General features: G+C 37.0%; 1 protein-coding gene across 2 annotated transcripts in view; it reads right to left on the bottom strand.

Moving 5' to 3' along the window:
* Positions 1-21,756, bottom strand: part of ERBB4 (erb-b2 receptor tyrosine kinase 4) — a 1,317,642-nt gene that overhangs the window by 816,580 nt on the left and 479,306 nt on the right. For both annotated transcript variants that reach the window (XM_055398441.2, XM_055398442.2), the window contains exon 2: positions 381-532. In XM_055398441.2, coding sequence (XP_055254416.1) covers positions 381-532 — 152 coding nt within the window. The remainder of the gene's footprint in view (positions 1-380; positions 533-21,756) is intronic.

Below are 21,756 nucleotides of genomic sequence, written 5' to 3'. Positions count from 1 at the left end.
TACTAGCTAAAGTTACCAATTCTTATCTGACTGGTCCTCTGACTCTCCTGGTCCACAGCCTAAAGTTTTCCTCTTGGCTGACATTCACAAAAAGACACACCTGCTGCAAGTCATGGCCTACACTCTGACAGAATCTTTCATCAATCTTAGGACAACAGCATTTGTCCTAAACTCAGAGTGTCAATCATGATGGCATGTCACTCGTTTTCTTTCCTGGAGTGTGCCTTGGAATCTCTTATCTCCTACATGCCTATAGTCATGGTCTCGGTCAGGCAGAGCAGGAGAGCACGACCATCAAATCCAAGAAGCTGGTCTGTCTTTATGCATCATGACACCACTATCCATTCACAAAAAGGAGAGAAAGAAAGAGTCAGCTTTACCCGCAGAAAGGAGAGGTCCCGGTTGTGCTCGATGCTGGTTATCTCCAGGTTGCCCATGACTACCTCACAGTTCTCATAGTATTTGCGCAAGGCTCGGTACTGCTGCTCCAGGTCAGAGAGAGAGCTCAGCTTATTCTCTGTGCCTGCACACACTGTCAAGACAAGAAGAAACAGGGGAAGTTACGTAAACTTTGTATGACAGGAACCATGATAATATTTCCCTTAACTCTGCTCTACAACAATCTACTCCACTTTCCTGAATTAAAATGTTTTGAATCCTTTTAAGATACATAATCACACACTGATAAATATGTTCACTTTCATTTTTTACAGTTTTACTGAACCGTAATTGACATAACATTGTGTAAGTTTAAAGTGTGTATATGTGTAGCTTTCATATACTTATATATTGCAAAATGATTACCACCATAGCATTAGCTAACATTCAGTTCAGTCCAGTTCAGTCGCTCAGTCGTGTCCGACTCACCATGACCCCATGAATCACAGCACGCCAGGCCTCCCTGTCCACCACCAACTTCCAGAGTTCACCCAAACTCATGTCCATAGAGTCAGTGATGCCATCCAGCCATCTCTTTCTCTGTCATCCCCTTCTCCTCCTGCCCCCAACCTTTCCCAGCATCAGAGTCTTTTCCAGTGAGTCAACTCGTCGCATGAGGTGGCCAAAGTATCGCAGTTTCAGCGTTAGCATCAGTCTCTCCAATGAACACCCAGGATTGATCTCCTTTAGAATGGACTGGTTGGATCTCCTTGCAGTCCAAGGGACTCTCAAGAGTCTTCTCCAGCACCACAGTTCAAAAGCATCAATTCTTCGGCGATCAGCCGTCTTCACAGTCCAACTCTCACATCCATATAGACCACGGGAAAATTTAACTACCATCGTTGTGTGTGTATGTGTCATGAGAACATTTCAGACTTTCTCTTCCAGCAACTTTCAAGAATGTAATACAGTAATATTAACTATAATCACCATGGTGTACATTAGATCCACAGAATTTATTCATCTTAAAACTGAAAGTTTGTACTTTTTGACTCAAATCTCCCCATTTCCTCATTCCGAGATCAATCCTGGGTGTTCACTGGAGGGACTGATGCTAAAGCTGAAACTCCAATACTTTGGCCACCTCATGCGACGAGTTGACTCACTGGAAAAGACTCTGATGCTGGGAAAGGTTGGGGGCGGGAGGAGAAGGGGACGACAGAGAATGAGATGGCTGGATGGCATCACCGACTCTGTGGACAGGAGTTTGAGTGAACTCCGGGAGTTGGTGATGGACAGGGAGGCCTGGCGTGCTGTGACTCATGGGGTCGTGGAGATTTGGACACGACTGAGCAACTGAACTGAACTGAAGTCCGTGGTAGCCACCATTCTTCTCTCTGTTGCTATTAAGTTTGGCTTTTTTAGATTCCACATATAAGTGGCATAATGCTTTCACACTCATAAATTGTATATACTAACCACAGAGATTAAGAAGGCATGGGTTCCACAGACACATATAACAAGGAGATAAATAAACTTATTTGCTGTGAGTATAAAAAGCACAAATATGTAAATCCAATATATTTATTTAATTTCACTCAAACCCAATTTTCTTTCAAACTTATCATTCACTCTATATATAAGTAAAAATCAGAAGATGATAAAAGTAAAAATTTTACTTAAAAATGAGATTTTTGTGTTGCAAAGTAATCTGATCTTAGTAAATTTTCTACAGAATTAAAACTTGGACTTTTAAGCCCTCGAAAATACTACCTTTTAAAATACAAATATTAAAAATCGTAGACTGAAACATTTATAAACATATATTACAAATAGAATAAGTGGGCTAATTTGCCTCAGTCGTGTCTGACTCTTTGTGACCCCGTGGACTGTAGTCCGCCAAGCTCCTCTATCCATGGGATTTTCCAGGCAAGAATAGTGGAGTGGGTTGCCATTTCCTCCTCCAAGGGCTTTTCCCAACCCAGGAGTCAAACCCACGTCTCTTATATCTCCTGCATTGGCAGTCGGATTCCTTATTGCTGAGCCACCAGGGAAGCCCTAATGTACTCTAGAGACTAAAAAACACTCTTAATCCACGATCTTTATTTTTACTGCTCCCAGTAAGTTTTATAACTTATAAAATGTCTGTTGAGAAAAAGTACTATTATGTGGGCTTATGAAATGTAGATTTCAATTATTTTCAGTTCCAAACAGGACAAGCTTATATTTTAATGCATCTATTGATGAGGGTAATTAAGAATTAATTAATAAATTTACTCACCATTTCTAAAATGTATATAATGTCACATTGTCATTTATATGCAGCTTATCTTATACAAGTTTCCTTTGGTTGAAAATAAAACGTGTACAAAAATCAATACGTAAACATCTAAATGAAAAGGTTTCTAAAATATTAAGTGCATTCTGACCTTTCCTGTAAAAGCTTAAACAAATTTTGGCAGAAAGTTTATCAGTATAATTGTAGTGCCTATGTATTTTTGCATCTTTCTCATTCTGCCTATACAAAAGGAATATAGAATATGAAATTATTATTATTGCAAAAATCTCTTTATATAAGACACAAATGCTGTAAGCTTTTTGAAGACAGATGAAATATATTAATCATTATTGTCTATCTGCTGAGCTATATACTATGATGGTTTGCAAAAATTATTTAATAATTAATTTAATTGCCATAAAAATAAGTATAACCTGTATTCAGAAAATAAACTGCAAGTCAGAAAAGTTCTTATTGTTCAGAAGTGATCAGCTGTATTTTGTAGTACAATGTGAAAACAGAAAATTAGAATAAGAATATTTAAAATTATATTTTATTAGCACAAAATATAATTCAATAAACAGATATTCTAAATAATCAGAATATTCTCAAACATTCTGATTTTGGGAGTTTCTGGTTAACACAGTTTCAGTTAAAAATACTTTTGTCTCAGTGAGGCTTTCCTTTATATTTATGTTTTAGTCAAGCTATCTAAATTCAGTAATACATTCCTCCTAACTTTCATGTTGACAGACAGACTTGATTTTCAAAGAACTAGTTTGGATAGATGCATAAAAAATCATTTGTATTTCTCTTCATGAAGGCTCCACTGAATGCCTCACAACTTCCATTTGTCAATCGATTTTACAATCAGGCAATGTATACAAGACAATGCTTAAACCATCAAGTTTCATTGATTTCACAAAGCTGTTTATCAAACAGAATTGAAAAATCTTTTTCACCAGCCAAAACAAGTTTAACAAAACTCAGCCCCCTTTGCCAACACTATTATAAAGTCCTTAAACTATAAGTTCACAATAATCAAGCTTCAAAAATCCTGAATTTACATGTGCTCCCTAGAGTTTTCATTTCAACTATAACTCCAGGAATAAAGCTATATGTGAAGCCTTAATTAAATCACCAATTATTCTATTTAGTATTGATTCCATTACAAATGTAGCTATAGTTACAAACATGGGCTTTTCAGACTTCTTAAGATTTGTATCCTACAGTGACTGAACTACATGATCCTCATTCAGTAAAAAAAAAAAAAAAAAAAAGACTATAATTAGGAGTTTGTAGCAATTTACAAAGGTTGGTTAACAAAATAATCCATTTATTCATGGGACAAATATATTAGAAGCACAAAGAAGAAACATTAACAATATCCATATTAATAGTAAAAAATCAATGATTGCCTCCAGGCTTATTATGACTGTGGAAACCAGCACTCCATTTGCTTACTCAAGATGACCAAAAGAGGGAAAAAAATAATTGAATCAATACTTTTGGCTGACTTTCAAATCAAATGCCTATGTGAGATATTGAGACATTAGTATCTATTTAGCATCTACTGTTGACCTAATATCATGAAAAATACACATTGATTAAAATGCCCAAGGTTTGTTGTAAGGGTTCATGAAGTTGTTCATGCACACAGTAAGGAAAGCAGTAAGCAGTATATATAAGCCATATATATAATGTGTGTGTAACATTCAGGGACTGTCTGCATAAAGAAATATTTGGTAACTTGATAAAAATTCTCTTTTTTAAAAACAAATTTAGCACTAAGTACTTTCTCTTTCAGAAAGGTTACCATAATAAATAGGCTTTAGCTTGATGTACCTTCTTGGGTATTAAAATTTTCATTAAAAATATAAAATAAAGAAAATATCAGAAGTAGCACATATTTTCAGAGACTATTGAGTGCTATTATAGTTACACAAACAATTCCTGCAGTTCTATGTTCAAAATATATATTGAAACGGGGCCAAATTTGTTACTACTTCTTTGTGTGCATGCTAAGTCACTTCAGTTGTGTCACACAGCTGAACCTTAGGACTGTGTCATGAACCTTTGGACTGTATGTAGCCCGCCAGTCTCTTCTGTTCATGGTATTCTCCTGGCAAGAATACTGGAGTGGGTTCCCATGCCCTTCTGCAGGGAATCTTCCCAATTCAGGAATCAAACCCTGGTTTCTTTTGTCTCCAGCCTTGGCAGGCAGATTCTTTACTGTTGGGCCACTGAGAAAGCCACTTCTACTAAACTTATTTAATGCAAGACACCAAGGATATATCTGCCCTAGACTTTTGACAGTAGCCTCCTAACTGACTTAATTCCCTACTTGCTCTGGTTAATTATTTGTCCAGACACCAGAATGATCTTTTTAAAAAACATCATTCATGTCACTCTCACTGAAAACAATCCTTGGTTTTTAATCGCATTTATTATAAGATCCAAACTTCATACTATATATTGTAGAATGTATATGAGGACATTTACTCAAATGTCACTCTTTCAGAAAAGCCTTTTCTGACTATCTTATCTAAAATAGCAGATTCCCATTCATTATGCTCTGTTTTCTTTGCCTTCTTTATTTTTGTTTTACTGCTATCTGAAATTATATGCTTGCTTGTTTTCTTGCTTATTAAATATCTCTATATTAGCATTCAAGCTCCATTGTTAGAGGCCTTTCTCTGTTCAACACTTAAAGACACATAGCAGACTATCAGTCACTATTCACTGAATAAATAAAATGGACTTTGAAGAAATAATTAGCACAGGAGCAAATGCTGGTCCTTCCACTTTTAAGAGCTGAATGAACTTGAGCAAGTCACTTAGTCACTTGGAGTCTCCGTATCTGTGCTGAGTGCTCCCGACAATAAACACAATTTAGAGGTGAATAACACAGAGCCTAAAGCCAGATGTCCAGCATTAAAATCTAGCTCAATCACTGGCCTGCAATTAACCTTCAGCAAGTAACTTAACCTCTCTGTCATTCTATTTCCTTGTCTGTAAAATGAACATAGTAACAACCACCATCTCATAAATTTAAATGAGTGAATACATGTTAACTTGCTTTGCACAATATTTGACTTACTGATAGAGGTAATTGTTAGCTAATGTTATTTAATCAAATGTATGTATATAATAAGTATACATTATGCAATATATTAAATCAAATTTTAAAAAAGGCTTGCACAGTGATGTGCAATCAGTCTGATATAAAGAAATGATCACTGGGCAAGGACAATGAAGTTTGGGACCCCATTCCTCCAACATTTTTCAGCTGTGTAAAATGGGACAATTATTTTCTTCTTATTGGTTCCAATTTTCTCTTTTCTTTACATTTCCTTCCAGTTCAAAAATTTTGTGATTGAATTTATTTCTAAAATACATATTTAAAACCTGTACTACACTGTTGGTGGTGAGAGAGTCATTTCCTAGGTAGGTTGATAAGAAGTCTAGGGGTCCCCAAGGAGAGAGGGGTCTGGAATTCTCAAGAAGGAAGAAAGGGAAAAACTTTTTTCCTCTACACGCCTTAGGATTATATAACAATAATGTATCCTAACTGAGGACAGTCTCTGGATTAAACCTTCTGGATAATCTGTTATCTTAAAATTTAAAGTATGGGAGTAGGTCTGGTTTTTACAAGAATTATATAACAATAATGTATCCTACTTGAGGACAATCTCTGGATTAATCCTTCTGGCTAATTCTGTTATCTTAAAATGTAAAGTATGGCAGTAGGTCTGGTGAGGTCTTTACAACCTCCAGACAGTCTTTGGATTCATTGGAGAGTATATAACTCCATTGCTAACACTAGAAAGGGGGTACTCTTTCTACCCACTTCTGATGTCTATGTCAGAAACTTTCTCTATCTCCTTTATACTTTAATAAAACTTTATTACACAAAAGCTCTGAGTGATCAAGCCTTGTCTCTGGCCCTGGATTGAATTCTTTAGAAGCCAAGAATCCCTGAGTCTTTGCGTGGTTCAGCAACAGCCTTTCAGTGGGAATGTAAATTGGTATAGCCACTATGGAGAACAGCATGGAGGTTCTTTAAGAAACTAAAAATAGAACTACCATATAGCCCTGCAGTCCCACTCCTGGGCATGTATCTGGAGAAAAACATGATCCAAAAGTATACAACAGAGAGGATAAACCCCAATGCCCACCGCAGCACTGTTTACAAGAGTCAACACATGGAAGCAACTGAAATGTCCATTGACAGATGAATGAATAAAAAAGATGTGATATACATATACAATACTGGAGTGGGTTGCCATTACCTGCTCAAAGGGATCTTCCCAACCCAGGGGTTGAACTCGCAACTCCTGCATCTCCTGCACTGACAGGTTTGTGCTCCCTGGGAAGCCCATATACAATGGAATATTACTTTACAATTAAAAAAGAGTGAAATAGTGCCATTGGCAGCAACATGGATGAACCTGGAAATTACCACATTAAGTGACGTAAGTCAGACAGAGAAAGATAAGTATATGGTATTGCTTATCTGCAGAATCTTAAAAAAAAATGATGCAAGTGAACTTATTTAAAAATCAGGGAAAGGACTCACAGACTTAAAGGAACAAACTATGGCTACAACGACACAAGAGAAGACTCCACACATGGACATCTACAGATGGTCAACACTGAAATTAGATTGATTATATTCTTTGCAGCCAAATATGGGGAGACGGCAAAGGCACCCCACTCCAGTACTCTTGCCTGGAAAATCCCATGGATGGAGGAGCCTGGTAGGCTGCAGTCCATGGGGTCGCTAAGAATCGGACATGACTGAGTGACTTCACTTTCACTTTTCACTTTCATGCCTTGGAGAAGGAACTGGCAACCCACTCCAGTGTTTTTGCCTGGAGAATCCAAGGGACGGGGGAGCTTGGTGGGCTGCTGTCTATGGGGTCACACAGAGTCGGACACGACTGAAGTGACTTAGCAGCAGCATTAGCAGCAGCAGCCAAATATGGGGAAGCTCTATACGGTCAGCAAAAATAAGACCAGGAGCTGACTGTGGCTCAGATCATGAACTCCTTATTGCCAAATCAGACTTAAATTGAAGAAGGTAAGGAAGACCACTAGAACATTCAGGTATGACCTAAATCAAATCCCTTATGATTATACAGTAGAAATGAGAAATAGATTTAAGGGACTAGATCTGATAGAGTGCCTGATGAACTATGGACGAAGGTTCATGACACTGTACAGGAGACAGGGATTAGGACCATCCCCAAGAAAAAGAAATGCAAAAAAGCAAAATGGCTGTTTGAGGAGGCCTTACAAAAAGATGTGGAAAGAGGAGAAGCGACAAAGGAGAAAAGGAAAGATATACCCATTTGAATGCAGAGTTCCAAAGAACAGTAAGGAGAAATAAGAAAGCCATCCTCAGTGATCAGTGCAAGGAAATAGAGGAAAACAATACAATGGAAAAGACTAGAGATCTCTTCAAGAAAATTAACGATACCAAGGGAACATTTTATGCAAAGATGGGCTAAATAAAAGACAGAAATGGTATGGACATAACAGATGCAGAAGACATTAAGAGGTGGCAAGAATACACAGAAGAACTGTACAAAAAAGACAGTCACAACCCAGATAATCACGATGGTGTGATCACTCACCTAGAGCCAGACATCCTGGAATGTGAAGTCAAGTGGGACCTAGGAAGCATCACTACGAACAAAGCTAGTGGAGGTGATGGAATCCCAGTTGCGCTATTTCAAAGCCTAAAAGATGATGCTGTGAAGGTGCTGTACTCAATATGCCAGCAAATTTGGAAAACTTAGCAGTGGCCACAGGACTGGGAAATGTCAGCTTTCATTCCAATCCCCAAGAAAGGCAATGCCAAAGAATGCTCAAACTACCATACAGTTGTACACATCTCACATACTAGAAAATAATGCACAAAATTCTTCAAGACAGGCTTCAATAATATGTGAACTGAAACTTCCAGATGTTCAAGCTGTTTTAGAAAAGACAAAGGAACCAGAGATCAAATTGCCAACATCTGCTGGATCATTGGAAATGCAAGAGAGTTCCTAAAAATCATCTACTTCTGATTTATTGACTACGCTAAATCCTTTGTGTGGATCACAATAAACTGTGGAAAATTCTGAAAGACATGGGAATACCAGACCACCTGACTTGCCTCTTGAGAAATCTGCATGAAGGTCAAGAAGCAACAGTTAGAACTGGACATGGAACAGACTGGTTACAAACAGCGAAAGGAGTATGTCAAAGTTGTATATTGTCACCCTGCTTATTTAAATTATATGCAGAGAACATCATGAGAAACACTGGGCTTGATGAAGCATAAGCTGGAATCAAGATTGCTGGGAGAAATATCAGTAACCTCAGGTATGCAGATAACATGACTTATGGCAGAACATGAAGAACTAAAGAGCCTCTTGATGAAAGTGAAAGAGAAGAGTGAAAAAGTTGGCTTAATGCTCAACATTCAGAAAACTACGATCACGGCTTCTGGTCCCATCACTTCATGGAAAACAGATGGGGAAACAGTGTCAGATTTTATTTTTTTGGGCTCCAAAATCACTGCAGATGGTGATTGCAGCCATGAAATTAAAAGACGCTTACTCCTTGGAAGGAAAGTTATAACCAACCTAGACAGCATATTAAAAAGCAGAGACATTACTTTGCCAACAAAGGTCCATCTAGTCAGGGCTATGGTTTTTTCCAGTAATCATGTATGGATGTGAGAGTTGGACTATGAGGAAGGCTGAATGTCGAAGAATTGATGCTTTTGAACTGTGGTGTTGGAGAAGACTCCTGAGAGTCCCTTGGACTGCAAGGAAATCCAACCAGTTCATCTAAAGGAAATCAGTCCTGAATATTCATTGGAAGGACTGATGCTAAAGCTGAAACTCCAATATTTTGGCCACCTGATATGAAGAACTGACTCATCTGAAAAGACCATGGTGCTGCGAAAGATTGAAGGCAGGAGAATAAGGGGATGGCAGAGTTAAGATTGTTGGATAGCATCACTAACTCAATGGACATGAGTTTGAGTAAACTCCAGGAGTTGGTGATGGACAGGGAGGCCTGGCATGCTGCTATCCACGGGGTTGCAAAGAGTCGGTCACGACTGAGCACCTGGACTGAACCGAACAGTTGGCTACAACAAGGGGTGATGGTGGGAAGAAGGGATATACTGGGAATTTGAGATTGACATGTACATACCGCTATATTTAAAACAGATAACCATCAAGAACATACTGTATAGCACATGGAATAGCTCAATATTCTTTAATAACCTAAATGGGAAAATAATTCAAAAGGAGTAAGTATATGAATATATAACTGAATCACTTTGCTCTACACTTGAGGCTAACACAACATCATTAATCAACTATGCTCCAATATAAAATAAAAACTTTTTAAAAATACTGCTATTAAAAATAAAATAAAACTTACTCTACACTAAGTAATGGGTTGCTTTGAGGAGGTCACACTGTGGCAATATCATATAAAGTTATATAGTTAAACATTTACCAATTTACCTAGCAATCCCATTTATAGGTGCTTTCCTAGACAAATGAAAATTCACTCCCATAAAAATATGTATTATTCATGAATGTTTAAAGGAACTATATTCAAATTTTAATTTGCCAACAATTGGAAATAACCAATATCCTTTGATGAATGAATGCTAACAAACTCCGGTAAATTTTATATATGTATATACATATGGGATCGCAAAGAGTTGGAAATGGCTTAAAGACTGAACAACAACAGTATATTAATTTCATGAATATCTATTCAAAAAGGAAATTGAACGGATGATTACTATGTTAACATGGGAAATTTCCAAAGCCATTATGCTCACTGGAAAATGTAGGCTCAAAAGGTTACACACTATACAATTCTATTGTTATGAAGTTTCTCAAAAACAACAAAACTACAAAGGACAGAGAACAAATCAATGGTTGCTAGAGGATGGGGATCTGAGAGTGAGGGTTTGATGGAAAGATCATGAAGGGAATTTAGGAGATGGCAAAATTCTTCTGCATACTGACCATGGTGATGATTACAAAAAGGGGACGACAGAATGAGATGGCTGGATGGCATCATCGACTCTATGGACATGCGTTTGAGTGAACTCCGGGAGTTGGTGATGGACAGGGAGGCCTGGCGTGCTGTGATTCATGGGGTCGCGGAGAGTTGGACAAGACTGAGCAACTGAACTGAACTGATACGTAAGTTAAAATGCCGAGCAATAAGTACACTGAAATAAGTCAATTTTACTGTATGTATATAACACACACACACACACACACACACTCTCAAGTTATCTTTTATGTTTAACAGAGTTAAATATGACCCTTTATGTAAAGACATTCTTAATATATTTGTTCTTAGGCATTTTATGCTTTTGTCTCTGAATAATTTTAGTTATGTTTTTGAGTTGCTTATTATTATTATTACTACATATTTTTTAAAACTTTTGATGACTTTGACATTTTTTTCCCTCAAAACTTGGTTAATTGCTAACACCTTGTAATGTCTAGTTTTATTAATTGAGGTTCTTGACTTACTTGGTCTTCAATCATGTTATTTTATTTTCTTGGTTGGTACTCTCTAGAACTCCTAGAATAATCTGTTTTCAATTAATGGGCATAGTAGTTATTTTTATCTTTGTTCTAATCTTTACAGAAATGTTTTCCTTGGTTCCATATATATATTTTATTACATTATATACTCCAGTGTCTGGCTTTACAAGGTTTTTATTTCAGATTTGAATACTCAATGTTGCTATATTTTTTGCTATTAATTAATGTTAATTACATTTGCATTAATTTAAAAATTATTAATGAGTTCCAAATATTGAACCATTCTTATATTCCCAGAATGAACCACTCTTAGTAATCACGCATTATTCCATTATTACAGTTCTAGATTCATTGCTTTAATTTGGACCACTATTTTAATATTAAAAATTACCTATCCCTGGTGGCTCAGTGGTAAAGAATCTGCCTGTCAATGCAAGAAATGTGGGGTCAATCCCTGAGTTGGGAAGATCCCCTGGAGAAGAAAATAGCAACTCACTTCAGTATTTTTGCCTGGGAAACCCCATGGACAGAGAAGACTGGTGGGCCACGGTCCATGGGGTCTGCCGCAAAAGACTCAAACATGAATTAGTGGCTAAACAACCAAAACAATCAATGATTTAAAAAATATTTGTACCAGATGTCATAACACACAAAATGATAATAGAAATGGGTTTACACTGCAGAAAAATTTGTTCTCCATATAATTAATTATGAAAGTATTAAAAAGTATCATCAAATAGGATGCTTGTTTTATAATTTACATAAAACTATAAATTAAATATTATCAATCTAAAAATCACTATTCTTTAAAAAAGAAAAAAGGGACCGTATAGTGGTCGTTGATTCGTTACCTTCACCCACTGTTACTGACTTCCAAAGTGACAAAACAGGAAATCTGCTGAAATTAACTAAGTCACTTTCAAAAATGATTCTTGAGCCAAATGAAAAGGGAATTTGGCATCACAGACCTTCATTAATAGAGTCGTAACTAGGGAAGACATAGGCATTCTATATAACAGGCTGATGAAAGGCAAGTCCACTGACTACACATACTGCTATGTGCTACTTCACTTAAAATTTAATTGATCTGTATTTTGCTTCTATTATTTAATTACAATAGTCTCTAAATGCCCCCCAAAGATGCTTAAACAGCTAAAATACATTGCAAAGGAAAATAAACTGATCAATTAAGACTATAAAAATAATATATATAAATATTGCACATGATTATCTCCTGTTCATTAATGATATGCCTTGTGAGTGGTCTAAACCAAACTAGTTTTCCAATATAATAAGATATAATTGCAGTTTTTATTTAGTATTTCAAAGATAAGCTTAGTAAGATTAAGATTATTAAAAATTACTTTAAATGCATTATATGGATCATCAAAAACTGACTTGTATCTGCTTGCATATAAATTTTAGTTCCTGTCCTTAATTGTTTTCCTGCCTTTACATATTTTATTTTTTCTTAAATTATATCTTATAAAATTCCTATGTTGAAAGCTTAAAAACATAATAAAAAGACTACAGATTTACAAATTACATTTCTGTCATTGTTCTTAGATGAAATAATGTTCCCCTTACCACTATCTTGTTTAATTCCCTCTTGCATTTTTTATCATTTTTCACACCCCATTCCTGTCCCCCACCCAAAGAGTCCTTCTTATTTACTTTGTAGTATTTCATTTTCTATGTAAGTGCTAAGTCCTTAACTTTAATGTAGGTACTGGACTTGACAAGCAATTAAAGCAAACAATTTCCACTCATCAAGGCTTGCCAAATCAGTCATCTGCCATCTGCCCCCTCATCTGGTTCTCCTTGAGGTCTTGCTGTGAATCTACATACATTCGCTCAGATTAAGAGGGACAGTGCAAACCTTCAATCTGGTAAAATGCCAGTGGGAGCTAAGTATGTAAATATTAGTAACCATCTTTCTTCCCTAGATTATCATGCTTTCAACTAACCCTTTGTATGTAATAAAAACCAGTCTGTTCATAATGGCTTATAACTGTGAGACCTTTGTCATTCACTGTAATTAAAGTGGCAGTCTGTGGAATTTTTTTTTCCACTTAGAAGTATCTTTAACAAGGAATTAGACTATATGTTCCTAATATGAAGCTATGGTCACCTATCAGGCTGATATCTTGAGCACTGATAAAGACATACATTAATAAATGGACTTTGCCCTTTCTATTTGTAAAGGTTGCAGAGTGAAGCTTTCTTTCTTATTCTTTGCATCAGCAAATGATTACTTGACTGATGACATACAAGAAGCATTTTCCAATCACATTCAGTCAACCAATAACAAGAAAGGGCAAAACTGAGAAATAGCAAGAGTAAAACATGGTACTCCTGTCACCCACGTGCTCCTTTTTAAGGGCACTCTTCCCTTAAGGCATTCTTCAGCCTAGGGCTGTTCTAGGGCAATTAGTGACTTCCGGCAAATGCACTAAGATGCCCCTTTTCTGGGTGGAAGAAACTGCATGGCAGAGCACATGGCTTGGCTACCAGCATATTGGCTGCTTATTATTCCCATCTGTCCCTACTCCCTGTGCCTCTTTGCAGTGTTGAGCCTACTATAACAGCAAACAGAAGTCTTGGTCAACTCCTCTCTCCTTGGTCATCCATCTAAACTTGCTCATTCAAGATTAAGCCGTGTCTAAAAAAGTAACAATCCCTTCAAATCAAAAGAAAAGTGTGTATTTTGGAGATTAATCTTTTATCAGTTGCTTCATTTGCTATTATTTACTCCCATTCTGAAGGCCATCTTTTCACCTTGCTTATAGTTTCCTTTGCTGTGCAGAAGCTTTTGATTTTAATTAGGTCCAATTTGTTTATTTTTGCTTTTATTTCCAATATTCTGGGAGGTGGGTCTTGAAGGATCCTGCTGTGATTTATGTTGGAGAGTGTTTTGCCTATGTTCTCCTCTAGGAGTTTTAGAGAATCTGGTCTTACATTTAGCTCTCTAATCCATTTTGAGTTTATTTTGGTGTATGGTGTTAGGAAGTGTTCTAGTTTCATTCTTTTACAAGTGGCTGACCAGTTTTCCCAGCACCACTTGTTAAAGAGACTGTCTTTTGTCCATTTTATATTCTTGCCTCCTTTGTCGAAGATAAGGTGTCCATAGGTGCATGGATTTATCTCTGGGCTTTCTATTTTGTTCCATTGATCTATATTTCTGTCTTTATGCCAGTACCATACTGTCTTGATGACTGTGGCTTTGTAGTAGAGCCTGAAGTCCGGCAGGTTAATTCCCCCAGTTCCATTCTTCTTCCTCAAAATATACAAGCAGCACCTGCAGCTCAATTCCAAAAAAATAAATGACCCAATCAAAAATGGGCCAAAGAACTAAACAGACATTTCTCCAGAGAAGACATAAAGATGGCTAACAAACACATGAAAAAATGCTCACCATCCCTCATAATCAGAGAGATGCAAATCAAAACCACAATGAGATACCATTTCACACCAGTCAGAATGGCTGCTATCCAAAAGTCTGCTGCTGCTGCTGCTAAGTCACTTCAGTCGTGTCCGACTCTGTGTGACCCCATAGACGGAAGCCCACCAGGCTCCCCCGTCCCTGGGATTCTCCAGGCAAGAACACTGGAGTGGGTTGCCATTTCCTTCTCCAATGTGTGAAAGTGAAGTCACTCGGTCATGTCTGACTCGTAGCGACCCCACGGACTGCAGCCTACCAGGCTCCTCCATCCATGGGATTTTCTAGGCAAGAAATGCTGGAGAGGGTGTGGAGAGAAGGGAACCCTCTTACACTGTTGGTGGGAATGCAAACTAGTACAGCCACTATGGAGAACAGTGTGGAGATTCCTCAAGAAACTGGAAATAGAAATGCCATATCATCCAGCAATCGCACTCCTGGGCATACACACCGAGGAAACCAGAATTGAAAGAGACACATGTACTCCAATGTTCATCGCAGCACTGTTTATAATAGCCAGGACATGGAAGCAACCTAGATGTCCATCTGCAGACGAATGGATAAGAAAGCTTTGGTACATATACACAATGGAATATTACTCAGCCATTAAAAAGAGTGCATTTGAATCAGTTCTAATGAGGTGGATGAAACTAGAGCCTATTATACAGAGTGAAGTAAGCCAGAAAGAAAAACACCAATACAGTATCCGTTCCGTTCCGTTCTGTCGCTCAGTCGTGTCCAACTTTTTGCGACCCCGTGGGCTGTAGCCTACCAGGCTTCTCAATCCATGGGATTCTCCAGGCAAGAATACTGGAGTGGGTTACCATTTCCTTCTCCAGGGGATCTTCCCGACCCAGGGATCGAACCCAGGTCTCCCTCATTGGAGGCAGACGCTTTAACCTCTGAGCCACCAGGGAAGCCCAGTATACTAACGCATATATATGGAATTTAGAAAGACGCAAATGATAACCCTGTATACGAGACAGCAAAAGAGACACAGATGTATAGAACAGTCTTTGGGACTCTGTGGGGGAGGGTGAGCATGGGATGATTTGGGAGAATGGCATTGAAACATGTATGTTGTCATATGTGAAATGAATCGCCAGTTCAGGGTCGATGCATGTTACAGGATGCTCGAGGCTGGTGTGCGGGGATGACCCAGAGGGAGGATAAAGGGAGGAGGGAGGTGGGAGGGTTCAGAACTCATGTACACCCGGGGCAGATTCATGTCAATGTATGGCAAAACCAACCAATATAATATTGTAAAATAATTAGCCTCCAATAAAAAAATAAACAAAACAAAAGCGTGCCAGTGTTAGATCTGGAATGAGAGGAAGTGACAGAGAAGACAACTAAGGATCCTTTACGGCATCTTCAACTAACTTCACTCAAGGCCAAATCTGAAATCAGCTTCTAACAAAGTGTTTGAAAGTTTTGAAAGCCATTTCTTAGTACCATAACTCACCTGCTGACAGAAAAGCAACCATCTGATCCTGAGAGAGTTAATTTTTAGGTAGGTTGATAAGGAGTCCGGGGCCCTCAAGGAGGAGAAAAGGATAAACTTTTTTTTCTACATTGTGTTGTTTTAGTCACATAAGATGCTTTTTCTTAAACTCTGAGCTGTTAGGACAAAAGTCTTTAAGACTAATTTTCTTTACATGCTTAGTTGCTCATTCTTGTCCAACTCTTTGCAACCCCAGGGGCTACAGCCGGCCAGGCTCCTCTGTCCATGGGGATTCTCTAGGCAAGAATACTGGAGAGGGTCACCATTCCCTTCTCCAGAAGATCTTCCCAACCCAGGGATCGAACCCAGGTTTCCCACATTGCAGGCGAATTCTTTACCATCTGAGCTGCCAGGGAAGCCCCATCTTTCTTAAAGTACAGAGCTAATGATTACACAACAAAACAACTCATCTTGCTCAAGGGTATGTTTTTCTTTAAGCTCTGAACTAATGATTATTTAAGAACAATTTATCTTGCTCAAGGACATGTTTCTCATAACAAGAAGCTTCTGACTTATTTTGTTATCTAAAGGCTTATGTTGTGAGACCAGGTCGGTAAGACATTTCATTGTCAGTTCTAATCTTGTTGATTTAAGATGTATGTTGTGGGAGTGGGTATGGTAAAAGTATATAAGACCTTGATAAAACTAGCAAGTGGGGCACTCTCTGTCCCCCTTCTGATGTCTATGTCACAAACATTCTCTGTACTTTTTCACTGTAATAAAACATCTGCCACACAAAAGATCTGAATGATCAAGCCTGGTCCCTGATCCCTAAGCTAAATCTTCGGAGATCATGAATCTGACATTGCTCACCATAGTTCAGTTCAGTCGCTCAGTCATGTCTGACTCTGTGTGATCCCATGAATCACAGCACGCCAGGCCTCCCTGTCCATCACCAACTCCCGGAGTTCACTGAAACTCATGTCCATCGAGTCGGTGATGCCATCCAACCTTCTCATCCTCTGTCATCCCCTTCTCCTCCCGCCCCCAATCCCTCCCAGCATCAGAGTCTTTTTCAGTGAGTCAACTTGTCGCATGAGGTGGCCAAAGTATTGCAGTTTCAGCTTTAGTATCAGTCCTTCTAATGAGCACCCAGGATTGATCTCCTTTAGAATGGACTGGTTGGATCTCCTTGCAGTCCAAGGGACTCTCAAGAGTCTTCTCCAGCACCACAGTTCAAAAGCATCAATTCTTTGGTGATCAGCTCTCTTCACAGTCCAACTCTCACATCCATACATGACCACTGGAAAAACCAGAGCCTTGACTAGACGGACCTTTGTTGGCAAAGTAATGTCTCTGCTTTTTAATATACCATCTAGGTTGGTCATAACTTTCCTTCCAAGGAGTAAGCGGCTTTTAATTTCATGGCTGCAATCAGCATCCACAGTAATTTTGGAGCCCCCCAAAATAAAGTCTGACACTGTTTCCACTGTTTCCCCATCTATTTCCCAAGAAGTGATGGGACCAGATGCCATGATCTTTGTTTTCTGAATGTTGAGCTTCAAGCCAATTTTTTCACTCTCCTCTTTCACTTTCATCAAGAGGCTCTTTAGTTCTTCACTTTCTGCCATAAGGGTGGTGTCATCTGCATATCTGAGGTTATTGATAGTTCTCCCGGCAATCTTGATTCCAGCTTTTGCTTCTTCCAGCCCAGCGTTCCTCATGATGTACTCTGCATATAAGTTAAATAAGCATGGTGACAATATACAACCTTGACGTACTCCTTTTCCTATTTGGAACTAGTCTTTGTTTTATGTCCAGTTCTAACTGTTGCTTCCTGACCTGCATACAGGTTTCTCAAGAGGCAGGTCAGGTGGTCTGGTATTTCCATCTCTTTCAGAATTTTCCACAGTTTATTGTGATCCACACAGTCAAAGGCTTTGGCATGTTCACCATAAGCTATCAATAATGATTAGACTACATAATAAAATATATCATAATTTATTTTACACTGTTTTCTCATAAGCTAATACCTATTATTCTAGAAATGGCATTCTATAACAGTAGTTTGATCCCTCTAAAAGAGATTCAGATGAACAATGTGTGTTATTTTTATAATATGCTAATTACATTTAGTTGTTTGGTAGGGAGATATCCATCACTGGGGAAATATATGTCATTCACTCATTTGTTCTTTCATTTATTCAATAAACACTAATGGATAACCACAATACATGGGGCTTTAGACTAAGTGTGAAAGGAAAAATAGATAAATAAGATTGGTGCCTCAAATTTATAATAGTATATATTCTAATAAAAATCCTCTATAGTTTTTCTTAGAATGCAAGCAAATGCAAGCTGCTTAAAGTTTATTTTTTAATTTTTTAACTGACTTTGATTCTATGTCAATGAACAAAATTCACAAAGACAAATTCATCTTATCTACAATGAAATATGAAGCAGAAAAAAAATTGCCCTTTATATTATAAAAGGTAGACCTCACTTGTTGGGAGCAATTTTCTGGGTAGTCTTCCTTTGTCACAATAGTAAATGATGTTACTAATATATTCAGTAGCATCTACATCTGAAGAAACATCATACCTTATAAATATTTTATTCAGTCAGCAGGTTTCTGCCTATCTCTCCCTAGGTCCTTATCCATGGCTGAACATGTGTGTTTTTAGTTTTTTCCTTCATTTTATTTATTTCAGATTTTTTTCTTACCATAGTTTTGAGATATTACCAATACATTGCACTGCTAATATTACTAGCAACTTCCTGACTCATTCCATAGTCTCATAGGTTAGTTAACAGGGCATCAGATACTACATAGATGTGAAAAAGTGAAAGTTTCATTAATCTTTGGATTTAAAGATATGATATCCTTTGAGATCCGGTTCTCATTTCCTTTGGATATATATCCCAAAGTGGGATTGTTGGATCATATGGTAGTTCTATTTTTAATTTTTTGAGACATTTCCAACTTATATTCTGAAACATAGAGTAGAATCTTGGTTACCACGGTCTCAGAGATGAGAGAAATGGGAGATGTTGATAACATGATACAAATCTCCAGTTATAAAATGTATAATTTCTGGGGATCTATTGTACAGCATGATGATTATAGCTAAAAATACTGTATTACATACTTGATAGTTCCTAAGAGAGCAGACCTTCAATGTTCTCACTACAAAAAAAGAAATTATAATTATGTGATGTGATGTTGGAGCTAGTTAACTATAATGGCAATCATTTTGTCTTATATAAGTGTATCAAATTCACGGGTTGTACAACTTAAACTTATCTAACATTATATGCTAATTTCAATACTTGGAAAATAAAATTTTTTTAAGATCTGATATCTTACTTGGAGGCTTTATTATAATAAAGAAGCACTTATAAAACCTAAAATAAGAAACTGAGTGCAAAAGTTCAACTTTTTAATGGAATATGCATCATTCAATATAATATCTAAAAACCAAGTTGATGCTTAAAAACTTTTTTATTGTTACTGAACATGACCTTAGAAATATCTTTTACATTTAAGGAAAATATTTAAAAATATATATGAGGATATGTCATTCACTACATAATGGTAAGAAATATTTGAACTTTTTTCCTTGCTGTGGTTTTGTCAAAAGTGTTTAGGTAATGATTAAAAAATAGATAAATGCCAAAATGTGTTATAAGTTCCTTAGTTTACTTTACCTAAGACAATTAGGTAATACAGGTATTAAGAACAACACATTCAACACTAAACCATAGGAGTTCCAGAGCATCAGGTTCAATTTTAAATATAAAGAATAACCTATGATTTCCTCTGATAATATAAAATGATGCTAGTGATAAGAAAAAAGACTTTAGTTAAATGTTTAAAATCATGATACTTGCATTGTTATTTTAGATTAACTTGAATCTTTGAGAGCCCATTAAAATAACATAGGGGCTTTTCTGATAGCTCACTTGGTAAAGAATCCACCTGCGATACAGGACACCCTGGTTCAATTCCTGGGTCAGGAAGATCTTCCGGAGAAGGGACAAGCTACCCACTCCAGTATTCTTGGGCTTCCCTTGTAAATCAGCTGTTAAAGAATCTTCCTTAAATGTGGGAGACCTGGATTCGATCCCTGGGTTGGGAAGATCCCCTGGAGAAAGTGAAGTCTCTCAGTCGTGTCCAACTCTTTGAGACCCCATGGACTGTAGCCTGCCAGGTTCCTCCATCCATGGGATTTTCCAGGCAGGAGGGCTGGAGTGGGTTGTCATTTTCTTCTCCAGGGGATCTTCCCCACCCAGGGATTGAACCTGGGTCTCCCACATTGTAGGCAGGCTCTTTACCATCTGAGCCAAGAGAAGCCAGAGAAGGGAAAGGAGACCCACCTGGCCTATGAGAATTCCATAGACTGTAGAGTCATGGGGGTCCCAAAGTGTCAGACAGGACTTAGAGACTTTCACTTTCACTTTTCACTTTCAAATAACATAATTTCTTCATATTATAAAAACAAAAGCATTTATATTTGTATCTAGAAAAACCTTGCCAGATATAAATATCTTGCTTTTGTTTTTATATTTGTATCTGGCAAGGTTAATATGTATAAAATATCACCTAGGAGAAAAATTTTAAAAATTTACATTACTTACTGTTTACTTAGAGATACAGGTGAAACAGAAACAGTACTACTATTTTTAATCCTTTAACAGCACAGCACAAATTTGATCAATTTTTAAAATTTGAAGCATGCCTTTTCTGAACATAATTTTCAATTTCTGACACAAAAATAATATGTATTTTAGGATAAGTTATACAACAAATATCTTTTATTATGGAATTCAGATTTCTACTGACATTTTCTGACAGGATAAAACACAATTAACTCTCTGTTACATTCTTTGCAAATTCAGATCTCAAATTAATTTGCCACCTGATTAGACCTTGTAAAGAGGACAATGCAAATAAAATAACTACAGAATTTGATTTTAAAATACAATACATTTTTGAGGGACAAGTCTCATATAATTGTGAGACTTTCACAATTTTCACCATTGTGATTTCAAAAACAAAATTTCTTAATAAAATTAATTATTTTTCAAAGATACTTTTTTAAAAATGATTGGTGTATCTATATGTTTATGTGTGTAAAAATATTCAATGGGAAGGAAATACACATTACTAGATACAAAATAGATACATAAAAAGAACCTATTATATAGCCCAAGGAACTCTGCTCTTTACAATAACCTATATAAGAATAAGATCTAAAAAAAGAGTGGATATATGTAATGTATAACTGATTCACTTTGCTATACAGTGGAAACTAATACAACATTGGATTCTTTACCAACTGAGCTATCAGGAAAGCCCTATAAATCAACTATACTCCAGTAAAAACTGTAAAACATAAAAATTACCTAGCAATCTATAAAGTCCAGTGGCAAACCAACCATATGATTGTGTGTGTGTCTGTGTAATGTTGTGCATATGGATGCATGTGCATACAGCTCTATCTACATATGCATTCATAGACATTATATGTATAACATGCATATATATTCTAATTTATATATATGCTTTATTATTATTTGATATTATGCATAATTATATAATATTACTTCTGATATATTGTCTCCTTTAGTA

Source organism: Moschus berezovskii, chromosome 2, assembly GCF_049115385.1.
Source record: "Moschus berezovskii isolate FMDL1 chromosome 2, NW_MosBer_1.0, whole genome shotgun sequence".
In the NCBI taxonomy this organism is placed as follows: domain Eukaryota; kingdom Metazoa; phylum Chordata; class Mammalia; order Artiodactyla; family Moschidae; genus Moschus; species Moschus berezovskii.
Note: the sequence above shows the minus strand (reverse complement) of the source record. Positions and strands in the feature narration are given on the sequence as shown.